Source organism: Nicotiana attenuata, unplaced genomic scaffold (genome assembly GCF_001879085.1).
Source record: "Nicotiana attenuata strain UT unplaced genomic scaffold, NIATTr2, whole genome shotgun sequence".
NCBI classification, from domain to species: domain Eukaryota; kingdom Viridiplantae; phylum Streptophyta; class Magnoliopsida; order Solanales; family Solanaceae; genus Nicotiana; species Nicotiana attenuata.
In genome coordinates this window covers 140,935-161,820 of record NW_017671147.1, presented here as the reverse complement: position 1 = coordinate 161,820, position 20,886 = coordinate 140,935, and the positions used below count along the sequence as shown (strand labels likewise).

Below are 20,886 nucleotides of genomic sequence, written 5' to 3'. Positions count from 1 at the left end.
CTTTTTTGGTTTCATTGTTTGAATTAAGGACCCCTAGCCTGCCGGAACATGTAGAAATGAAAATGATATTTACTTGTGACAACAATGACAATTATTCTTCAATTTCAAACTAATTAGGGTCGAAGATATGAGTCCTTTATGTGCATTCCATTTTGTTTGATCCGTTTGTGTTTAAGACAAATGAGGGGTTTTCTAAAACTAACCTAAGGATTCTCAAAATCTCACTCTTCTTTTTAAATACTAGTGGTGTCTGGGACAACTTGCGCTCATTATTCCACCACGTACTTGCTACTTCCCACTAGTAAAGGTACTGGATAACTTTACCTACCAGAGTTTAGGCAGATGCGAAGAAACCACCTATTTGAAGATTCATGCAAGCATTGCCTAGTGAAGGTTTGTCAGAGAAGGGAAAAAAGAAAGGAAGTAGAAGAGTTTCTGCTCTATTGGGTTGTTCTATTCATCATTGTTAGCTTTGGAAGTCTAAGTTCTAATTTCTCACATTATTTGATGCTGATTAAGCTATAATGACGCCTTATGCTTTTGGATGCATTTTCTTGAGTTATTTTCTAAAATTTTAAATGTTAAATTTTTAGTTCCTCGTATAAGTGTATAGAGGGAAGTATTGTACTTTTTTGGGTATTGCGATCAATGGTTTCAGTGAGACGGGAGCCTATTGAGTTATGAACAATCTTATGTATAGACTTATAATGACGCCTTGTTTTGTGCTTTTGGATGCATTTTCTTGAGTGATTTTCTAAAATTTTAAATGTTAAGTTTTTAGTTCCTCGTATAAGTGTATAGAGGGAAGTATTGTACTTTTTTGGGTAGTACGATCAATGGATTCGGTGAGACGGGAGCCTATTGAGTTATGAACAATCTTATCTACCAATTATGAGTCATATTTTCTTTGTTGTCTCCTGAATGTATGAAATTGTAAGACTCAAAACTTAACAATGTCAATGATTTGGGCTCATTGTAGGTTTCTTCACTTGGTTCTCTATACAGCTGAGAGAGCTTGGAGTCATGCTATGGAAAAGAAAACATTGCCTGATGGACCAAATGCACGCCAAAGAAGTTATCTCATCGGTCGGTTGAGAAAGGCGGTTAAATGGGCTAGTCTTTTCCAGGAATTGTGTTCCTTCAAGGGAGATTCGAGAACATCTTTAGAAGCGGAGGTATGCTTCGTGTAGCATTATTCTCATATACCTGGCATTATGCTTGCTCTAGAGAGCATTTGATTTAGTCACTAGCCCAAACCTTTAGTCTTCTGGTCCAATGCTGAGGTGCTGAGTTGTTGATATTCTCAAAGTGCTTTTCCTTCATGCTATTCTTGAAGTTCTCTTCGTTTATTTTTCTTTTGATAAGGATGATTATTCTGAAATACTTGAATTCAGGGAATGGAGTTCATGCCACCAATGAATAAAAATGTGGTGGTCGCCTGAAAGCCATTGGTACCTATAGAATTGCTTTTGTGCTCCAGATTTCAGTGGATAAACTTGATTCGATGTTAATGTCTTATGGCATAATGCTTTTGTGACTTATTGCTCTTTTTATCTTTCAAATGCTTGCTTTTGTCCGATTTAAAGTTGGTTTTAATTCACAGATTTACTGGCTAATAGTTGACACTACCACCGCTTTAGCCGGCAAAAATCATTACGGTCCTTGAGGAGTTTTTACTTTCGGTTAAGAACCTGATCTTTTAAACAATGTCTGAAGTTTTAGCCTTTAGGAGGGCCATTTGCTGTATGAAACTTTCAAGAATTAGCACTTGAAGAACTGAGATCGGAGAGAAGTTTCAGATCATCTAAAGTTATCATATGTTTTTTCGTCTACTTGTTAATCAACTATCATCTATACCTCTATCCCAAATTAGTTGGGTTCGATGATATGAATCATCTATATTCATTCTATTTGGGTCTTCATAGGTAGGAGTAAGGTCAGCGTACACACTACCCTCCCCAGACCCCACTTGTGGGACTGCACTGGGTTGTTGTTGTTGTTGGATCCATTTCTTTATAATATTGCGTAAGCAATTTGTCGTTTGAGGCAAACTAGATTTAAATCTTGTATTATCTCACTCTGGATCTAATGTAAGTGTAAAAAAAACAATTTGAGTATTAACCTCGACTAGTTGATATCATTATATGGATTTTTTTCTTCTATTCTATTTTATTCTTAGTTAAGTCTGTAGTGATTCCTAAAGATTGTAGATCTTATAAGATAACTTCTCTCAATGTGATTTTAGATTTACCTCGTTCCTTTTAGCACCTTCAATCACCATAGTGGTGCACTTATGAACCTAAATGACCCAAATGTATATCTTACTGTGAGGGCCAGTGTTGTGAAGAGCGTGAAGCGAGGAAAAGCGACAACCCCCAGCATTTCGCCGCTTTTTGGACGTTTAGAAAGAAAAAGAAAAAGAAGAAGAAGAAGAAGAAGAAGAAGAAGAAGAATGAAAATTAGAAGTTCAGAACATACCTGTTGAAGTCTTGAAAAGAAGTCGCTGCTCTTGAAGAAGAAGAAGAACAACCCTAGTTGATGCTTTGAGATTCTTTCAGAAATCAGAAGTAGATGAAGAAGAGAAGAAGAGGTCGCTGCTGTTGGATGTTGAAGAACCCTAGTCGCTGCTGTTGAAGAAGTCCAGACCAGTGTTTAATCCAAAAACCTCGTTTTTAATAAAATAGAGCTTGGGTGTTTTGAAACAGAGAAGCGGACGCTTCTGTCGCTTCAGCTCGCTTTACCGCTTCTCGCTTTTTACAGAGAAAGTGCTGCCCTTCACGCTTCGCATCGCTTCTCGCTTAAAGCAAGGAAGCGAGCGCTTTTTTAATCACTGGTGTGGGCTCATCATAATATAATTATTTTTATGCTGACGTCAACTTACCACAATCATCTTTCATTTGTTAATGGAATCGGCAGTGAAGCTTACGTAGTGGAGTTATCTTATACTTTCTATGACTTCATAAGTGCTAGCATCTTTGTCTAGGTAGTAGCTTATACTCTTGGAAAGGATAAAACAAATCAATCCAAGTGACTTACTTGGATAAAAAGGATAAAAAATAAAGAAAATAATAAAAAGAAGCATAAAAGGTGAAGAAAACTACGAAAGAGCCTCACACGGATTACAACAAGGGGTCCAATCTTGCTGTTGATATTTTAAGGAAAAGAAATATAAGTATTACATGTGCAAACGCACGATAGAACATGTGCACTTGATAGCAGTTACTACGGACACTGCACATTAGTGAAACTGTTCTGTATACAGTGGTTAATGCTGGCCATGGTCAAGGATGTGATGTTCAGCTAGACTTTCAGAAGAAGATAAATATAGCTCCTTTGGCTATCATTCCGGTTCTATAACTGTTTAGTGCTGCCAATTTCCACTATTCTATCTGCACTTTCGTGAGGCTACTCATTTACCTTGCCTTTGGCACCTTTCTTTTATATGTTGGTGGTAGAACAGAGAACCTAAAGTAGAGAATCATATTAGGTTGTAAATTCTCTGCTTCTTGGTAAACTGCTTATACGCAGGAGATTTTCCCATTATTAATAAAATTATTTACCTTATAAAGAAAATAGAGAATCAAACTCCGCAGATTGTCGAAAATAGGAAGTTTTTGGAGATTTTGCATAGTCAATAGTTAATTAATCTAAGTTACTGAATACCCAAGTTATTCTATTTCCATTTCTAGTTCCCCCTTTTAGAATTGTCATTATTCTTTTTCATTGCTCTTCTACAAGTGTGGTGTTCTGTTTTGTGTTTCAATGCTTGAAGCAATTCAACATAGTTTTTGATTTTTGGCTTAAATCTTCAAAAAGTTTGTTCTTTTAAAGTTATTGAGCAATCTTGTTTGTTAATCTGCAGGCTTATGCTGCATACATGAAAGGGAGTTTATTATTTGAACAAGATCAGAATTGGGACGTTGCTCTAAAATGCTTCAAAAGCGCCAGGTACATTAGTCTCTATGGAGATGTATACTTCCTTTATTTCTGAGAATATAATGCGCAGTGTGTCTACTTTGTTTCTAAATGAAATCTGTAGAGGAAGTTGTTGAAATCTGTCCATTTTCCTGCTCCCTATATCCACTTCTTTTATCAGATATTACAGTTATACTATTGTTTCATCAAGGTCCTAAATGCTCGCTATCTGACTAATTTGAATAGGGCTGTGTATGAAGAACTTGGAAAATATGGAGATTTAGAGAACCAAGTATTGTGCTGTGAGCGGGTTGAGGAACTAGAACCTAGTATCAGATATTGCTTACACAAGATTGGTGAGTCTAACCTACAAACATCTGAACTTGTTTCCATCGGTGAAATGGAAGGGCCTGCTCTGGACCTTTTCAAAGCAAAGTTGGAGGTGAGCTGTCGTTTCTTAGTGTTTCTACGCTTTTTAGGCACTAATCTTTTGTAAAATATTATTGCATCCAATCGTACCCTGGATGCTGTCTTTCTCTGGAATCTTTTGAACAATGAATTTTAGGATTATTTACTCCTAATTGGTCTATCTCTCTTTTCTTGGTTTACAGGCTGCTATGGCAGAGGCAAGATCTCAGCAGGCTGCATCTATGACAGAATTCCATTGGCTTGGAAATAAATTTCCAATTTCAAATGCAAAGACACGGGTGTCCATTTTGAAAGGTATGTAAATACTTCAATGCAAAAGGTAGCACTTTGATTGAAAAATGCATCTATAGCCAACTTTCTGGAAGTTCTAACATTAGCAAGTTTGTTTTATCTATGAGTTTGGAATTCTTCCAGTCTACTATTTTATACCAAATTCCACTATTTCAACCTAGTTCCAAATTTTGTTCTGTGTACTTGTGTTCTTTTAGCGAAGCATTTCTAGGCATTCTTTGATGTTCCTCTCAGCTTTTGAGCGTCTATAAATGAAGTCCCCGTAGATTGTGGAGCACTCTCTGTGACCCTTGTGAGTTGCCTTCTACATTTAAGCATGTTAGCAGTTGCAAATTTGCATGTCTAGTCCCTGCGACAGTGATGATAGCATATAACGGAGTACAGAATATGCATCAAGTGTGGGAAACCAAATATTGTAAGGAAATGCCTAGTAGGAATGCTATGTTGCACAAATGCAACGAGCCTTTGATCTTACGAAGAATGAAGTATACAAACACATATAGTATACCTAAAAAGTACATCAATGTTGTTGCTTTTAGTGGGGAACCAGAATTTTCACTGGCTTTAACTTGAGAGGCTCGTAATGAAGTTTTTCAGTTTCTCCTCCTAGTTTTTGCATATCTAGTGAAGTACAAATGGAACCTTTTAATATTTGGAAACATTTTAATTTTGAACTTCCGATTTTATTCTTAATGATATGCTTTTTTAACCACAGTAATCTCATGGCATATTTAAGACCGCAAGTTTCAAAGGTCCCTTTTTTTCCTTTTAAACTTCATGCACAATCGAAAACCCCACCATATAAATTGAAACGGAGGGAGATACTTTTAACCACTTCTTTGGATTTTTGTCAACTAATTGCATATCTGCCATTAAAACATCATGTTGGGTTTTAACTTTATTTCAAGCTTATATTATGCACTGGAAAATTCATCAGCCCAGGAACTGGAGAAAGATATCCATGGTTCAGCTGCTGATTCTCTTCCGGCAGAGAAGAAACTTGTGTTATATGACAAAATATTTGCAGCATATCACGAAGCCAGGAGCTGCATCCGGAATGACCTGGTGAGTAACTACTCATATCATGTGGAAGTTGCTGATTTTTTGGAAATTTTCAAGTTGGTTCTGTTATTTCGTACATCAAATTAACATCCTATATTAGTCTTATGCGCATCTTACACAAATGGTTTTTCTTCTAGGTTACGGCAGCTAATTCGGAAAATGTGAAGGATGAGTTAAGTGGCTTGGATAAAGCCATTGGTGCAATTTTAGGGCAGAGAACCATCGAGCGGAATCAGTTGTTAGTGAAAATAGCTAAAAGCAAGCTCAACAAGGTCCGTGATGATAAAAATGAAAAGGTCACAAAGCCCGAGGAGCTTGTCCGGCTATATGATCTATTGTTACAGGTAACAGTTGTTTTGAGTGTAAATTTTTTTATTACATCTTTAATCAGGGCATTTTAGATCAGAGTTGGCAATATGACAAAGTTCAGTTATATATCTATTTTGGACCACTCCATTAACTGCTCCCTCTGGTTCAGAATACTGCTGATCTTTTTGATCTAGTTAGTTCTGGTAGAGACAGAAAAATGGAAGAAGTTGCCTTAGCTGAAGAGTGCGAGCTGAGAAGCATGGTTTTCCGAGCAGAAAGGTCCGACTTTTCTTACTTTATTATGTGTAGATCTTTCATTGTTTCTTTCATTATGTGATAGTTGAAATGAAAATTTGTGGAAGGAGTACTATCTTCATATGGTTTTTAGTATTTATGACTTGTAAAACTAGCATTATTGGTGAATTTACAGAAAGGAGATCTGGGACTTTTGGTGTCCCATATGAGGAAGTTGTACAACTTCAATATACACTTAAGTGATAATCAATGAAAGTATGAGTCAGTGATACTATGTATGATTGTACTTTGCCTATTTGGAGTTATTTGAAATTATGGTTCCAATGTCAGTATCTATGTAGACTTCAATAAAATGTTCATCATCTCAGATGAAGGACATCGTTGGATTGGTGTATTTACCTCCTGTCAGTAACTTCACGACTTAACTAAGATTCATTCCACATTTGTATCTTGTGCAAAATTTTGTTCCTTTAGATGTAATAGACCTGTATTTGATGCTGCTCATTTAAACTTCTTGTTAGACATATAGGAATGTTATTGATCCTTCTCTGTTAAGACTTAAGCCTATTTTGAAAAATGATTTTGCTTTTGCACTATAATGAGATCCTGTTATTTAGTCCTCTTCCCCTTGCTCCCTCTCTATCTTCATCCAGGAAGCGCTAGTCATCTTAGCTTTTCAGGATCTTAATGATAGTGAAGTTTTCCAGGGTTGCAGATTTGTTTATCTTTAACATAGTCTTAGAATGGTTATCTTTTTGTCTGAAATCAATTAAAATGTTTTATTTCAATTTCCTGCCAGGTGCTTCTACTTGGCCAAGTCCTACAGTTCAGCAGGAAAGAGGACAGAAGCTTATGCCTTGTACTGTCAAGCTCGTTCTTTAGCTGATGCAGCTCTTAAGAAACTGCAGTCTGCGGATGCTGCTGATCAGGTAAGCACTTTATCAATCAAATTACCTGCTTTTATTATATAAATTTGATTGTGCATCTCGTCTTAATGTTCGACATAGAGCTTCCAAGCTGCTTCTTATTGGATGAAATTTTGATGCATAATTGTAGGATTTCTTATACTTTCTTACTTGTGTTGCTTCAATCAGTAATGAGTCTGGGTGTGAAGGAGTCCTCTTTCCCATTTCTCCTTTTGTCATTGTTTTCTCTCCATCTGTATCAGGTCATGATCAAGGAACTGAAAACGCTGTATAATGAGAGTAGATCTAACAGCTGTATAGAGCATGCCAAAGGAATTATGGAGGAGGAGAAGGCTCCTGAAAACCTCTCGAAGAAGATATCAAATATCTCACTTAATGGAACTGATAAGAAGGTATGATTTGGCCTCCCATATGTCTCTTAAGTACTTCTGCAATCATTCCCATTAGTTAATGTGCTGTATCATTCGCCTTTTTTGCGATGTTCATGGTGCATATTGAACCACATCTCTAGATTACTATATGGAAAACCAGGGAATGAAACTCATGGAGATGTCCTGTATTGTTGAACAATTTCCAACCAGCTTCTTCTATGACCTTTTCTGATTGGGTTCGATGACATTGAAGAAAGAAAGTTTGGATCCTTGTGAAGAATAATTATTGACTGTTGAAATATGTGAAAACGCGAGAATTGGAACATTGATAGTATGAACTAATCTTTATTTTTAGAGAGGTTCAAATACTCGGTAATCCAAAATCTAGTTAACGTTAGATGAGCATCTCGCTTTTCTTAGCAGAATTATTGATAGCTTTCTCCATCTCCTGTCCTTCAGAGGATACTGCATCTTGTGTGCGTGATTCTTTAAATCAATAGGCATATTGTAAAATAAGGTTTTGTAAATTCTGTTGCTTTTCAAGTATTTGTGCTGGAAAAGGTTTCAACTTATGAGATGATAATGTTTCTTTATTGATAATTGCATTGTGTGTTTGACATAAACTACAACAACACCCCCCCCCCCCCCCCCCCAATGTTTTAGTTTTTCAGGTTTTATCCATTTAATACCAGATGCTCCCAACTGTGGGCCTATATGCTAGAGTGTTCTATATTAGCTAGCAGTCCCATTCTTCTAGTTTTGATCGGTACACATTAGGGTAACCTGAATTTTTGAAGCACCAAGCATGACAAATAATTATGCGTTGGCAAATTTTAGATATTCCACATCTGGTAGTTACTTAAAATGTTGATGCTACTTCTCTTTCATTAGTTCCGCAGCAGTTGGTCGTCAAATTGTTCTGTGCTCCAACAACTAGGTCCTTTATCCTATGTTGCTCGGACTCTCCGAAAATATCGCCGGGTTCGTGTCGGATTCTCCAAAAGCAGTGTATTTTTGGAGAATCCGACACGGGTGCGGCAGTATTTTGGAGAGTCCGTGCAACATAGCCTTTATCACATCTTTATTTGTGGAGTTGCTTTTAGGCATTATATTTTGTTTTTCTCTTTCTTTCCTACTTTGTATAATTTCTGTTTCCATTTCTTTTATGTGATCTTATTCCCCCAACTTTTGTGTAATTCATGTTTTATACTTATTTCAGGTGGAGAAACTTCTCATGGAAAAAATGGATACATACGAATCAGCTGTTGGTGAAGCTAACGTGAAGGTTGCTCCTCGAATTGAAACTTTTCCACCTGCCTTCCAACCAGTGCCTCGCAATCCCATCGTGTTGGATCTGGCTTATAACCTTATTGAGTTCCCATCACTGGATGCTCGGATGAAGAAAGATAAGAAGGGCTTCATTAGTAGATTTTGGGGTTGAGCTTCTCTTTTCTTTGGTCATTGATTTGTCAGTTGCACCATAGAGTCGAGGCAATTTTGTCAAATTTTTACTGCGAGATTCTTCGACATGCCTTTAGAAATTTTTTCTATACCTGAGAATTTCGAGAAATTTTCATTCTATATGACGTGTTTTTTCTGAAGTTCTATTAGCAACAGATTTCAAAAGAATATTTAAGAGGTCCATTAATTTGTTGCATCAAATGGTTTGCTTGGGCAGACAGTTAAACTTATTTAGAAAGTGTATTCTACTCTCAAGTTGCATTGTTTCTGTATTTCAACCAAAAGGAGAATAAAAAATTCCGAGCTTGTTTTGAGCAAAGGAGGGACATCAGTGAGCTCTAGTTCAATTGGAATCAAAGTTCATTCTTCAAACTGCTATGAGTTGGATTCCTAATGATGTGGTCGTCTCTCTGTATTTGTTCCTAATTCTTACATCTAGGGGTGTACAAATAAAACCGATAAATCGCACCAACCCGATAATCCGAGTCAAACCGAGAAAAGAAATTCGATTGGTTTGGTTTGATTTGGTGTTAGAAAAAAAAATCGACCATATTTGGTTTCGTTTGGTTTTAAAAAAGAAAAATTAAACGGAAACCAAACCAACCCGACATTATATGTATAGAAGTTTTAAATATATTTAATACATAAATATTTTTATTTTAGTGTAGTTTATAAATATTTTTAAAGTTCTTTCATAGTTTTATCTTTTCAAGTATTATTTCAAGCTTGGACCGATAATTTTTGGATGCTCCAATAAGTTTTATAGTTCATAAATGTTAGTAACTCTAATAAATACTAGTAAAACTAGCATGGGCTAGCCAGTCTTTAGACCGGTCATTCAAAAATAGCCAGCGTTTGCAAAGTCAATGAAAAATAGTCACTATTTTATTGCAATAGGGACTGGTCCAGCATAATATACTGGAGATCAGTGCAACTGTGTATGAACTTCCAGCATATTATGCTAGAACTCCAACACGCGAAAAGTTCCAATGCTGGAACTCCATTATAATATACTGGAGTTCCAGTATACTTATGATGGAACTCCGGTATATTATGCTGGAGTATTTTCCGGATTTTGAACAGTGTTTTCGTTCAGATTTATCTTTACATGAAAAGTGGCTAAATTTTGATTACCACTTGTAAATCTGGTTATTTTTGAATTTCTCCCTAAATACTAAACTAATATCAAATCAATACTAATGCTAATAAACAACATTCAATTCAATTGTACTATGAATGAAAATAGTGTTGGATATTTATTTTTTAGTTTTCTGTGGTTTAGATAAGATGCATAACTTATTTTTCTTTTAGTGTTAGTCATGTAAATAATAACACTTATTAGTCGTACTTATTTTAGCAACTTATTAGTAATTTTAAATTATGTTTTTTTTAATTATGGCTTATTAATAATACTTATTTTATGCGATTTTATTATCTTTATTGTTGAATATTTTAGTACAATGACATGACTCATCTCATATTTTTGTTATTTTATTGAAAAACACCTTTTATAGTTCTATCTTACTAGGATTAAAGAAATATTAAGAGCACAAATTCTATATTTTGTGCTATGAACACTTTATGAAAAAAAAGACCCGAAAACCCGAAAAATCCAAGAAAAACCGATATTGAAATACCCGACTTTTATTGGTTTGGTCTGGTCTTTAAATTTAATAACCCGATACAGTTGATTTGATTTGGTAATTAAAAAATTCGAACCAACCCGACTTATGTACACCCCTATAATACATCTTAACGTTGTTCCTACCTAGTACGGGAAGTTGAATAATGTGGCGTGTTATCAGTTTTACCATTGTCTTCTCTTTTTATTGAACTGGTAATGAGTACGTAGTTGCAACTGGTTAAACTTACCTACTGTACACCAACAAACAACCCAGTGTAATTCTACAAATGGGATCAAGAAACCGAGTTTGGCTTGGGGAGGATAGTGTATATGCAGACCTTACCCTTAGTTCACGAAGGTAAAGAGGTAAACTTATCTACTGTATGAATTCTTTTTAACCCCTTCCCGGGAGCTTCCCACTTTGCTCCCTTGATGACTCGAACCCACATCTTAGGTTTAGAGGTAAAGAGTGCTTGCCACTTGAGCAACTTTCTCTTGTCAGTTCGATAGTCTATTCACATGGCATCCACAGTCGTAGGACTCAGCTGCATCCTGTCCGTCCTTTTCTCCGTTTTCTTCTTTAAACCTTATCTTTTGGTTTAGGTATTTGTCAGTTGATAGTAGAATCTGTAGATTGATATTGGTTGCATAAGCTCTACTTGACCTATGGACGGTTAGCACATTTCACTATTGCCGAAAGTTTTCAAAGCTGGCCATTATCTAAACTTCCAACGTTGCATCTAGTCTTCAGAATATCAGTTACTTGTGCGAATCTTACGCATTTTAAACTCCAATTTTAGATATAAAAATTGATCGAAATATTGTAAATCCATTAGTTTTATGTCGTAGGGAGGCAATAGAAATGATTTCAACTTACACCGGAATTGCAAGTCATCAAAAGTTGATTATGAAATCTCCAGCGATGGACCTATAGTTGGAATAACGGTGCACAATGGCGCCTTGCTTTATTTTCAGCAACTTCTTACTAAAGTGTCCTGCTTTCCAGAATCTGAGCCAGCTAAGCTATATAAAGGCGGACAAAACAATAAAGAATACACATGGTAGAATATCCTCAGTGTCAAATTGATTAATCCATAAGTTGTTCTAATTCGAGCAAATTTAAACATTTTTGCTGCTGTCACTAAAGCAATACTCCATTACTCAAATGATCACTCAACTATCTCAAATTATTTCCTAAAGTCACTTTTTTTTTTATTTGTAACAACAAAGTCACTTAACTATCTCTATTGCACTCAGAAGGTCATTCAACTAGATTTTCCAAATTTTGGATTGCAAAATACCTATTTTACCCTCTAAATTATAAATATTTGTCTTCTTTTAATTTTTTTTAAAATTATGATTTTTCCCTTTTTAATTTACATTATGGACTTACTTCTAGAATAAATAAATATTATTTATAAATTAAAAAATAAAAAGTATTTAAGCATATATAATGCTGGAATAACAAAATAATGAGCACAGTAAAAAAATTAACTAGAATAATTTGTTAGTAATAATAATTTTAGTATTAAGTATTAACAAAAAAAATTCAAATTTTTTTTTTTGCACAATTCAGAACGAAAGAAAATAAAGGTTGTAAAATATATATTCCATGCACGTAATATAAAAATAATTACTTAAATAAATGTATTTTTATAACATACATTATATATTCTTGAAAATTATGCTCAACTATATTATATATATCCCCTGCACGACTTAACATAGCATATTTTACCCTATACAGATAGTCCCCCTACTTTCAGTTTCCGGTGACATAACTTTGTGTCGTCGGAAAGTTGGTAGAAATATAATAATATATGAGCATAATTTTCAAGAATATATAATGTATAATATAAAAATATTTTATTTAAATAAATATTTTTATATAATGTATAATATAAAAATATTTTATTTAAATAAATATTTTTATATTACATGCATGGAATATATATTTTACAACCTTTATTTTCTTTTATTCTGAATTGTATAAATAAATTTTTGAATTTTTGTTGTTAATACTTTTAAAAAAATAAAAAGAAGATAAATGTTTATAATTTAGAGGGTAAAATAGGTATTTCCCAATCCAATATTTGGAAAATCTAGTTGGGTGACCTTCTGAGTGCAATAGGCGTAGTTCGGTGACTTTGTTGTTAAAAACGAAAGAAAAGTCACTTTAGGAGATAATTTGGGATAGTTGAGTGACCATTTGAGTAATTGACTCCTGAAGCAATCAGCAAGTTGCTGCGTCTGTTTTGAAAGGAGAAAGAAATTGTAAAGTCTGTGGTTGGTCAACGAGCTGGACTGGATCAATGGTCTCTCTATACTCATTTCTCATTTTTTTTACACCTTATGGTGATCAACAATGTTCCTTACAAGCACTGGAAGTTGCATCACATGGAGCAAATTTCACTTTCACATACACCTTTTCTAAGGACTGACACAAAGCTAAACTGGTCTCTATGTTTGCCTTCGTTTGCTGTGCATTAGTTTTGCTGGATAACTGTGACATTTCCTAATTAATAATGGTCAGACTTCTATCTTCCAATTTTTATCCTGGTCTTCCTGTCTCAACTAGAGGTTCAAGGATGGAAAATGTTATAACGAAATACTTTGTTAATACATTTCATGCTCCAATGTTAGATGAGAAATGTAAATGATTGTACAAAAAGACCATCAATCCATCAGCTCTTCGTAAAAGAACAGCAAGAGTAATTATTCAACTTCAGAGTTGCAAGCGTGTTAATACTACTATACTAGGGGAGAAGAAAAAGCAAGAAACATAAACAGATCATCGGATTTTTGCATCTTATATCAAATTCAATGCACCACAAACGCATTAGTTCCTAGCAAATTGTAGCGAAATACTGTTCTCTCTCCATAGATCGAAACTATCCAGCTGATATATCTAGCAAAATGCTTCGGAGTGCTTTGAAGCTCATGTAAAATCAAAGCACATGATCTAATCATAGGGCTGAATCTGTTTGATTATACATGTCCATACTTGACACAGTTATGATTCACACAAGTTGTACCAAATGCCAAAATTAAGATCCAAAACGAATTACACACACTTGTTTCATAGTATATGTTTTAACACGAATACAACCTATGCAAAATAAAGAGTCAGTGTAACATAGGTAAACAGAGAAATATACCTGCAATACTTCCTTATCAGCCACTGTGGTAGCACAATTTAGGTAGGTAGAGGTCCATAGAAAAACTGTTTTCCACCAGAACGAAACAGCAATCCGATGAATACAGCAATTATCCACAACAAAGAAGCCAGGGTCACCACATGGAACTTTTTCGAGATGAGTGTATTATACCAGTCCTTGTCTTCTGGCAATCCATAGAACTCTTCAACTAATGTGTTAATCACAGCATCTAGAAGCTTCTTGTAACGGACATCAACATCTGTTGTATTCACCAGTTGCATTTGAGCTTCTCTTAGGTACTTCACTGCCATTTCTGCCTCAACAAAACCAAACTTCACATCACTTGATTGTGGAACTCCACTACTGCTATTCGAGCCACTGCATTCTTTGTACTTGTCAGAAGTTAGTGTTGAAGACAGTTGAGTCAGCTCAGCAAGAGAATCCACTGCTTCTGATGAAGGAGAAGTTTCAGGAATCAACAAGAAGTCCTGGCAGGATAGAGGATCCGAAAGTTATAACCGCAGTACTAAGAGGAGTGAGTAAGTTTCGCAGATGTGAAAATCAACTCAAAAGATCTCAAAATTGAAAACATATATTTTCATAATCGGCATACCAATAGGCAATAACTTACTAAACCATATAAATCACAAAAAGGTAAGAAATTATGGACAGCTTTTAAATTCACTACTAGTAGAGTCGAAGCAAATTGTATGATTCAACTTCAACTACACTCTCTCTCTCTCTCTCTCTCTCTCTCTCTCTCTCTCTCTCTCTCTCTGAACGAAGTTCACAACTGAAACATGTAGCTATGTAGTTTCCAAAAGGCACTTCAAATCAACGAAAATTCAAAAATTTACACGCTAAAATTAGATTTAACGAGATGATTCTGCTCACTCAACTAAAAATATTTCTATTAAAACTACAATTAGTGATGATAATGCATATACATACACACGCTCATATACAGCCATATTTTATAATATAGATGTGGATTCTGAATAAAAATCACTTCAAATCCCGAAAATTCAGAAAATTACAGACGAAATTGGAGTTAAGGAGTGGATTTTGCTCACTCGAACTACAAAAACTTCTATGAAAACTACAATTACTGATGAAAACGCAGATATGTATAACTAGAGATTTGATAAAGTAAAACGCATTTCGGAATTACCTCAGCGGCAGATTCAGTGAGTAGATTAAGATCATCGGTAGCAGCAGAGGAAATCAGAGAACTACCGATCGATTCCTTGGGCGAGAATTCAGAAAGTGCGGCACCTTGCGATTCAAACGCAGAATTCAAGTTTTTCTTAACATTCTGCATACAGATAAGATGAACATTACAAGAGAAAACAACGAATCACATACGATTGTTCATAGAAGCAAAAAGCTTAGATTATATACTTTGAGAGGCTTCTTAGTTTGATCGGAGATGGATTTGGATCGGCGATTTCCGTGCTCCTTCAATGGCGTTTGAAGATGATGATGCTCTCTCATCGCGCTCTCTATTTTTTGGTGTGCTATTGTTGGCGCCAAATGCTTTAGCTTTGGAATTTCAAATGAAGTTTTAGTTATTTAAAGGATCTCTAATACATGGATAGTTTCCTCTGGGTCACGAATATTTCACTATACAACAATTTTGCTTATTCTACTTCCAAGTTCCAATATGCAATAATAATCATTATATAAACTTATATTTATTTGAATATTTTAATATTTGTATTAGCAATGCTAGATTTAAAATTCGAGTTGTAATTAAGTTTAACGTCAATAACTTAAAGATGGTGATAAAAAGCACATTGAAACTTACGTTTGTGAGGTCATTTGTTGAACATTTGCTTAAATCAGATATACATTTATGTATCTTTTTATCAGTTTATTGTATTTTATCTATCTCATCGTGCTCAAAAAGCCATATATTTCGATTTTTCTATTCTTATGTTTAAGGTGTTTAATAGTAACTGTCCAAATTAAAAGAGGTAAATTTATCTTCTCCTATACAAAGTGTTCCCTAAACAATTGCCACAATTAAATTGCATGAGTTAAATTAAAAAAATTAGCAGTTGGAAAGATAGAGAAAATCAAAGAAAGAAGAAAACAAAAGAATGGAAACAATAGTTGTACGGAGAAAAATCAGTATAGTATAGAGGATGAAAATTGAGAGGGAGACTGGAAAATAGCAATAGGCAGAAAGAAAAGCAATATGTACAATAAACAATTACGAAAAGAGATATACATAACAAAATTGCAATTCAATCACAAACTACGCAATTATGTTGCCCCACTTATTCTTTTTCTTTTTCTTTTTCTTTTTCTTTTTTGTACTTTATTTATTTTCTTTTGGTTTCATGTTCCTGTTATTTTAATAGAAATTTAAAAACAAAACATTTGTTTATCTTACGAAAGAAGAAAAATAAATAAACCCATAAATTAATTAGTTAATTATATAATTATACTAATATATTTGTGTATTGAACCCAAAAAGGCACATATATAAAACTTAAAGTTTTCTTTAAAAATTCCTTTTTGTAAGAAATTTGATATTGAAAAATGCAGTTCAATGTAAACTTTAATTCTAATAATGATATTTATATTTGTGATTTTATTAATATAACAACAATAACAACAACAAACTCAGTAATTTCTCAAATAATATATTATTAATATATTAATACTTTTTATATGATGTACCTGAGTTTTCTTGAATAACTTTATAAAAATATAATTTCTAAAATTTATTGATATTTTTTGCATCGCGCGAAGCGCGGATATTTATACTAGTTACAAAATAATCATTTGACTCAATTCACGAATTAGTCCACTATGAGTCTACACAATTTATTTTGTTAATAATTACGTACATAAACGTTATAAAAATCAAACTTGCATCTTAATTCGATTTAAGGTCATAGTTCTACTACTGAGTTACCACTTAATTGTCATTTAAACTAAATTATCAGTTCTGTTAAATGCTTCGACCATCTCTTAGTTCTTAAAATTATACATTCTTCTCTTGTATTATTTCGTCATGCTTAACTACAATAAAAGGGTCTATTGAAAAGTTGTACCTTTATATACAATTTTAAAAATTCTGATGCTTAATTTAATCAACCGATGCTGATCGCCAAATTATTTATTAGTCAATTTTTTCTTTTTTGGTCATCTCATATCAAACTACTCCTCAGTACGTTTTGCAAATTATAACTGGTAAAAACTTACCCGCACACGGGTTTACGCCAAATTATATTAATTTTCTACGATTAAGTCATAAATTAAGGTGAAAATATATATTATAATTAACTAGATTTAATGATAAAAGTGTACATAAAAATACGTGTCATGTATTTATTGGTTTGTGTAAACGGGGGGGCCCGAGTAAGTTTTTACCTGTACAACTTTCACCACCCAAGTTAAAGGAGGAAGCCGGTGACAGGTTGATATCTAGCATAGAAATAGTCTAACGAAGAATAGAAGAGGATTCATGTAACTACCCAACTAGTTCGGAGTTGGTTCATTATATTGTTGATCATATTTGAATGTGTAATTACATCTTTGTAGAAAAATATTATAGGAATAGTTTTTTTACTGAAGGGCATAAATGTCGTTCATTTTTATTAGGACATTTTGGTCTTTTAACTTAACACTAAGGACTTCGCAACTTATAATATACTATGATGTCTCATTAAAGTTAATTTTCCAGAGAAGCGTTTACTGCATTTATTTTCCTGCAAAGATTTTGGCTCACTCACCCCTTGAAAAGGGTAGGATTTGGTTTCTTTCTTCTGCCTCTCCCATTTTACAGCAGCTTTCATTTACCTGTTCTTGTTCAAATTCTTCATTCATGTGACATAAACAATAACATTAATATATAGTAAAATAAAATAAAGAAAATTCCACTTATTGTCAATATGAAAGAACAACTAGATATTTCGCCAACAGGGAGAACAAGCTCCAAGTGATCAGAGTAGTTCTTCAAATGAAATGAATGTTTCCCTATATTTACCCACATCCTTTAAAATGTCTTTAAAATGAATCTGGAACTGCTATATTACTTAGTATAGTCATTATATATTGTCATCGCCTTTATGTGGGCACGAGCCATCTACCTTCAGATTCTGGAGGTTCAATAATGACTACTCCGCCATCGGTTAAACCCAAAGCGAACTGGTTCGGATTTTGAGGATGAGCAGCAACCACCAGAGGGATCACATAAGCACTGCATTCCAACAGTAAAAATGACTAGAGGTTGCATAAGGGTAAAACGAGCAAAATGCAGTAACATAGAGGTTGCATAAGTGTAAAAGGACAGGTTAAAAGTTAAAACAGGACTTTTACAATTTGCATGCAAGTCTTTTCCTTTCTAACATTCTTCTAGGCTTTTATTTTTTTTTTTGTGTCGATTATACGTTTATGGAAACGACCTTTTGCAGAAATGCAGGGTAAAACTGCGTACAATAAACCCTTATGGTCCGGCCCTTCCCCGGATCCCGCGCATAGCGGGAGCTTAGTGCACTGGGCTGCCCTTTTTATACGTTCAAGGGTCGTTTGGTTGCCGGTTAGAGTTATGCAGGTATTAGTTATACATGTATTAGTTATGCAGGGATTAATTATGCAGGGATAAGTAATGCAGTGACTAGTTATGCAGGTATTAGTTATGCAGAGATTATTTTTTTGAATGTTTGGTTTGTTGTATTAGAAATTGATATACATTATATAAATTTTAAAGTAAAATGCTTGTTTACAACTATACACTTGGCCTTCTTTTGCATTGTTTTTTCTCTCTTTCCATTTATGTAGGAAACAATTTAGTTAGGAACTTTGGGTGTTACTTTCACTTCTTCGTCATACTACTGAACTAGGTGAAGTTTAGACATATTTGATTTTCACTTCTTAGTTTTGGTATTTCCATTTTCTAGTGGCTTCTCCAGTTTGCTTTTGCTAGTTTGTTCTTTAAAAATGAGAGAAGACAAGGTATATAGTTGGCAAGTGAAAGCAAGTGAAACCTGTTGACGGGTTGACAGAGAAATAAGGAAGCCTTATGTGTAAAGTGATAGGGGTAAATTTGCCATTTCAGTATTTTATCCATGTATTACTAATACATGTATTAGTTATTCCATCTTCTACCCCGCATAAAATAATACACAGATTGACTCATAACTTATACATGTATTATTTATGCATAATTGAAAAATGTCAACCAAACATGGTATTAGTTATACAGAATTTTATACAAAATAATTATTGCCTACCAAACATGGTATAAGTTATGTTACCCCTTATACATGAATAACCTTTCTTCTAACCAGCTACCAAACGACCTCTCAGTGTTTATAACACAGAATTTAGTGCAAAAATTTTCTAGGATTCCCAGGTTATGAGTCACATAGTGATGGTTGAAATACTTAAATGCATATCAAGAAAGTAAATTAAGAGAGCAGTTGTCACATTAAACATGGAACAAATGACCCAATCAATACAAAAGTTGGGTCCTCCCACATCCTAATGTTATATATCGATTCCAATAAACTATAAAAGCACATCAAATTACCTGAAATCAGAAGGGAGGAAAGTAGAAGGATCTATCTCAAATTTGGGAGAGAGATCTGAAGCAGAAAGTATCAAAACGATCCCGTCTTTCATAATGGCATATATCCACTGACAGTCACAGGAGAATGTCGCGTGTGAAATTCGCGCACAGAAGTTTTTGATGATCCACTGGAACATTTGAAATCAAAAAGTAGTTTATTATTGTTGATGTCGACAAGAAACAGTATCTCTTTACATCAGGGCCAGGGAGGGGTGGATGAAAAAAGAGAGAGAGTGAACAAACCTGCTTCACACATTCTAGTTTCGTTGTTTCATAGATTGCAATTTGAGTCTCATGAACAACAAGGAAATGTTCCTGATCTTGGTGAAATTGGACGAAGGTCTCTGATAGTTCTGTCGGAATCCAGTCAGCAGAGATCTGCAACAGTGTACTTCGCTCTCTCTTCCAGTTTATAGAATCCCACACCACTATCTGGTAAAATAATGAGAAAACAAGTAAAGATAGTTGGTTCGTCCATATAGAGGAGTTGCTAGATGGTCCTTCGAAATGACTGCCAATATATCCTACGTTCTCATTTATCACAACAACAACAATTACACCTCGATCTCAAACTAGTTGTGGTTGGTTATATGAATCCTCTATATGTCCATGCTGCTTTTGGGTCCTTTTCATTCCAAAACTCAATAATATATCTTTTAAGACAAATTAGGGGTTCTCTGATACTAGAGGTTGACATTTATAAATCAGAATAACTACCAAAAATGAATGAAAATGTACTATTAAACAGTAGAAAGTTAACTAGTGACATATAGCAAATCAATCATCAATTGCTTATCTTCTAATGGATGACCAAAAATAATGAAGGCAAAAAACCTGAGAGTCTGCTCCTGAAGAAACAAGCACAGGCTGTAGGCTAGAGAAGGCAAGTCCACTAATCCTTTTTGAATGTCCCTCAAGCCTGATTATGACCTGCAAAATCAAATAATAATATCAGCTTTGGCTGATCTTCACGTATTTTACACTCCCCTCAACGGAAAGTGGGAGATAAATATGATACCTCATCCAAACGAACATTGTAGACAACAATTGAAGAATCATCCATCCCTACAGCAATCACATTGTTATCAGACGGGTGGAAAGCAATACATGTTGCTGCAGGTACAGGAGGCAGGAAACTTTTCATTTTCTGCAGTTATCAAGCACAAAACGGGTAGGTCAATGTAAGAGGAAATACAAGCTTTTGAGCATTTCAAAATAAAATAAATTAGTTCTTCCAGAGAAATCAAAGTAACTTCATGAATGTCAGCGTCATGAAAGCGAAGCATAAAAGAGAACATAGAGCAAAATTGTGGATTGGAGAAAAGCTAAATCACATGAAAGCAAAGTAGCAGCGTACACCACATTGTCAGTTTTTATTCTTGAAAATTACCAATTCCATTCAGCAGATGGACTTCATGATTTGAGTACTTCAGTTGGTGCTGAAGGCTATAGTGACACTAAATTTAACGGGAGAGAAAGGGATATGCTGGGGGGGGGGGGG

The 20,886-nt window shown here is 34.5% G+C and overlaps 3 protein-coding genes across 6 annotated transcripts in view; 1 reads left to right on the top strand and 2 right to left on the bottom strand.

Annotated features, from left to right (window-relative positions):
- LOC109206239 (signal recognition particle subunit SRP68) overlaps positions 1 to 9,274 on the top strand; it is a 10,043-nt gene extending 769 nt beyond the window's left edge. Inside the window, exons 4-13 of the mRNA XM_019369050.1 lie at positions 980 to 1,175; positions 3,863 to 3,948; positions 4,162 to 4,357; positions 4,527 to 4,638; positions 5,573 to 5,700; positions 5,835 to 6,041; positions 6,176 to 6,285; positions 7,061 to 7,190; positions 7,430 to 7,579; positions 8,778 to 9,274. Coding sequence (XP_019224595.1) covers positions 980 to 1,175; positions 3,863 to 3,948; positions 4,162 to 4,357; positions 4,527 to 4,638; positions 5,573 to 5,700; positions 5,835 to 6,041; positions 6,176 to 6,285; positions 7,061 to 7,190; positions 7,430 to 7,579; positions 8,778 to 8,999 — 1,537 coding nt within the window. The 3' untranslated portion in view covers positions 9,000 to 9,274. The remainder of the gene's footprint in view (positions 1 to 979; positions 1,176 to 3,862; positions 3,949 to 4,161; positions 4,358 to 4,526; positions 4,639 to 5,572; positions 5,701 to 5,834; positions 6,042 to 6,175; positions 6,286 to 7,060; positions 7,191 to 7,429; positions 7,580 to 8,777) is intronic.
- Positions 9,275 to 13,651: 4,377 nt separating this feature from the next.
- Positions 13,652 to 15,327, bottom strand: LOC109206236. The gene is made up of 3 exons (XM_019369045.1): positions 15,203 to 15,327; positions 14,973 to 15,116; positions 13,652 to 14,289 (listed from the first exon to the last, which is right to left on the bottom strand). The coding sequence occupies exons 1-3, from the start codon at positions 15,293 to 15,295 to the stop codon at positions 13,840 to 13,842; spliced, it is 687 nt and encodes a 228-aa protein (XP_019224590.1). The 5' UTR covers positions 15,296 to 15,327; the 3' UTR covers positions 13,652 to 13,839.
- A 2,348-nt stretch (positions 15,328 to 17,675) lies between these two features.
- Positions 17,676 to 20,886, bottom strand: part of LOC109206237 (topless-related protein 1-like) — a 9,254-nt gene continuing 6,043 nt past the window's right edge. For all 4 annotated transcript variants that reach the window (XM_019369046.1, XM_019369049.1, XM_019369047.1 and 1 more), the window contains exons 22-26: positions 20,404 to 20,532; positions 20,220 to 20,315; positions 19,629 to 19,817; positions 19,347 to 19,513; positions 17,676 to 18,014 (exon numbers count right to left, since the gene is read on the bottom strand). In XM_019369046.1, coding sequence (XP_019224591.1) covers positions 17,882 to 18,014; positions 19,347 to 19,513; positions 19,629 to 19,817; positions 20,220 to 20,315; positions 20,404 to 20,532 — 714 coding nt within the window. In that variant the 3' untranslated portion in view covers positions 17,676 to 17,881. The remainder of the gene's footprint in view (positions 18,015 to 19,346; positions 19,514 to 19,628; positions 19,818 to 20,219; positions 20,316 to 20,403; positions 20,533 to 20,886) is intronic.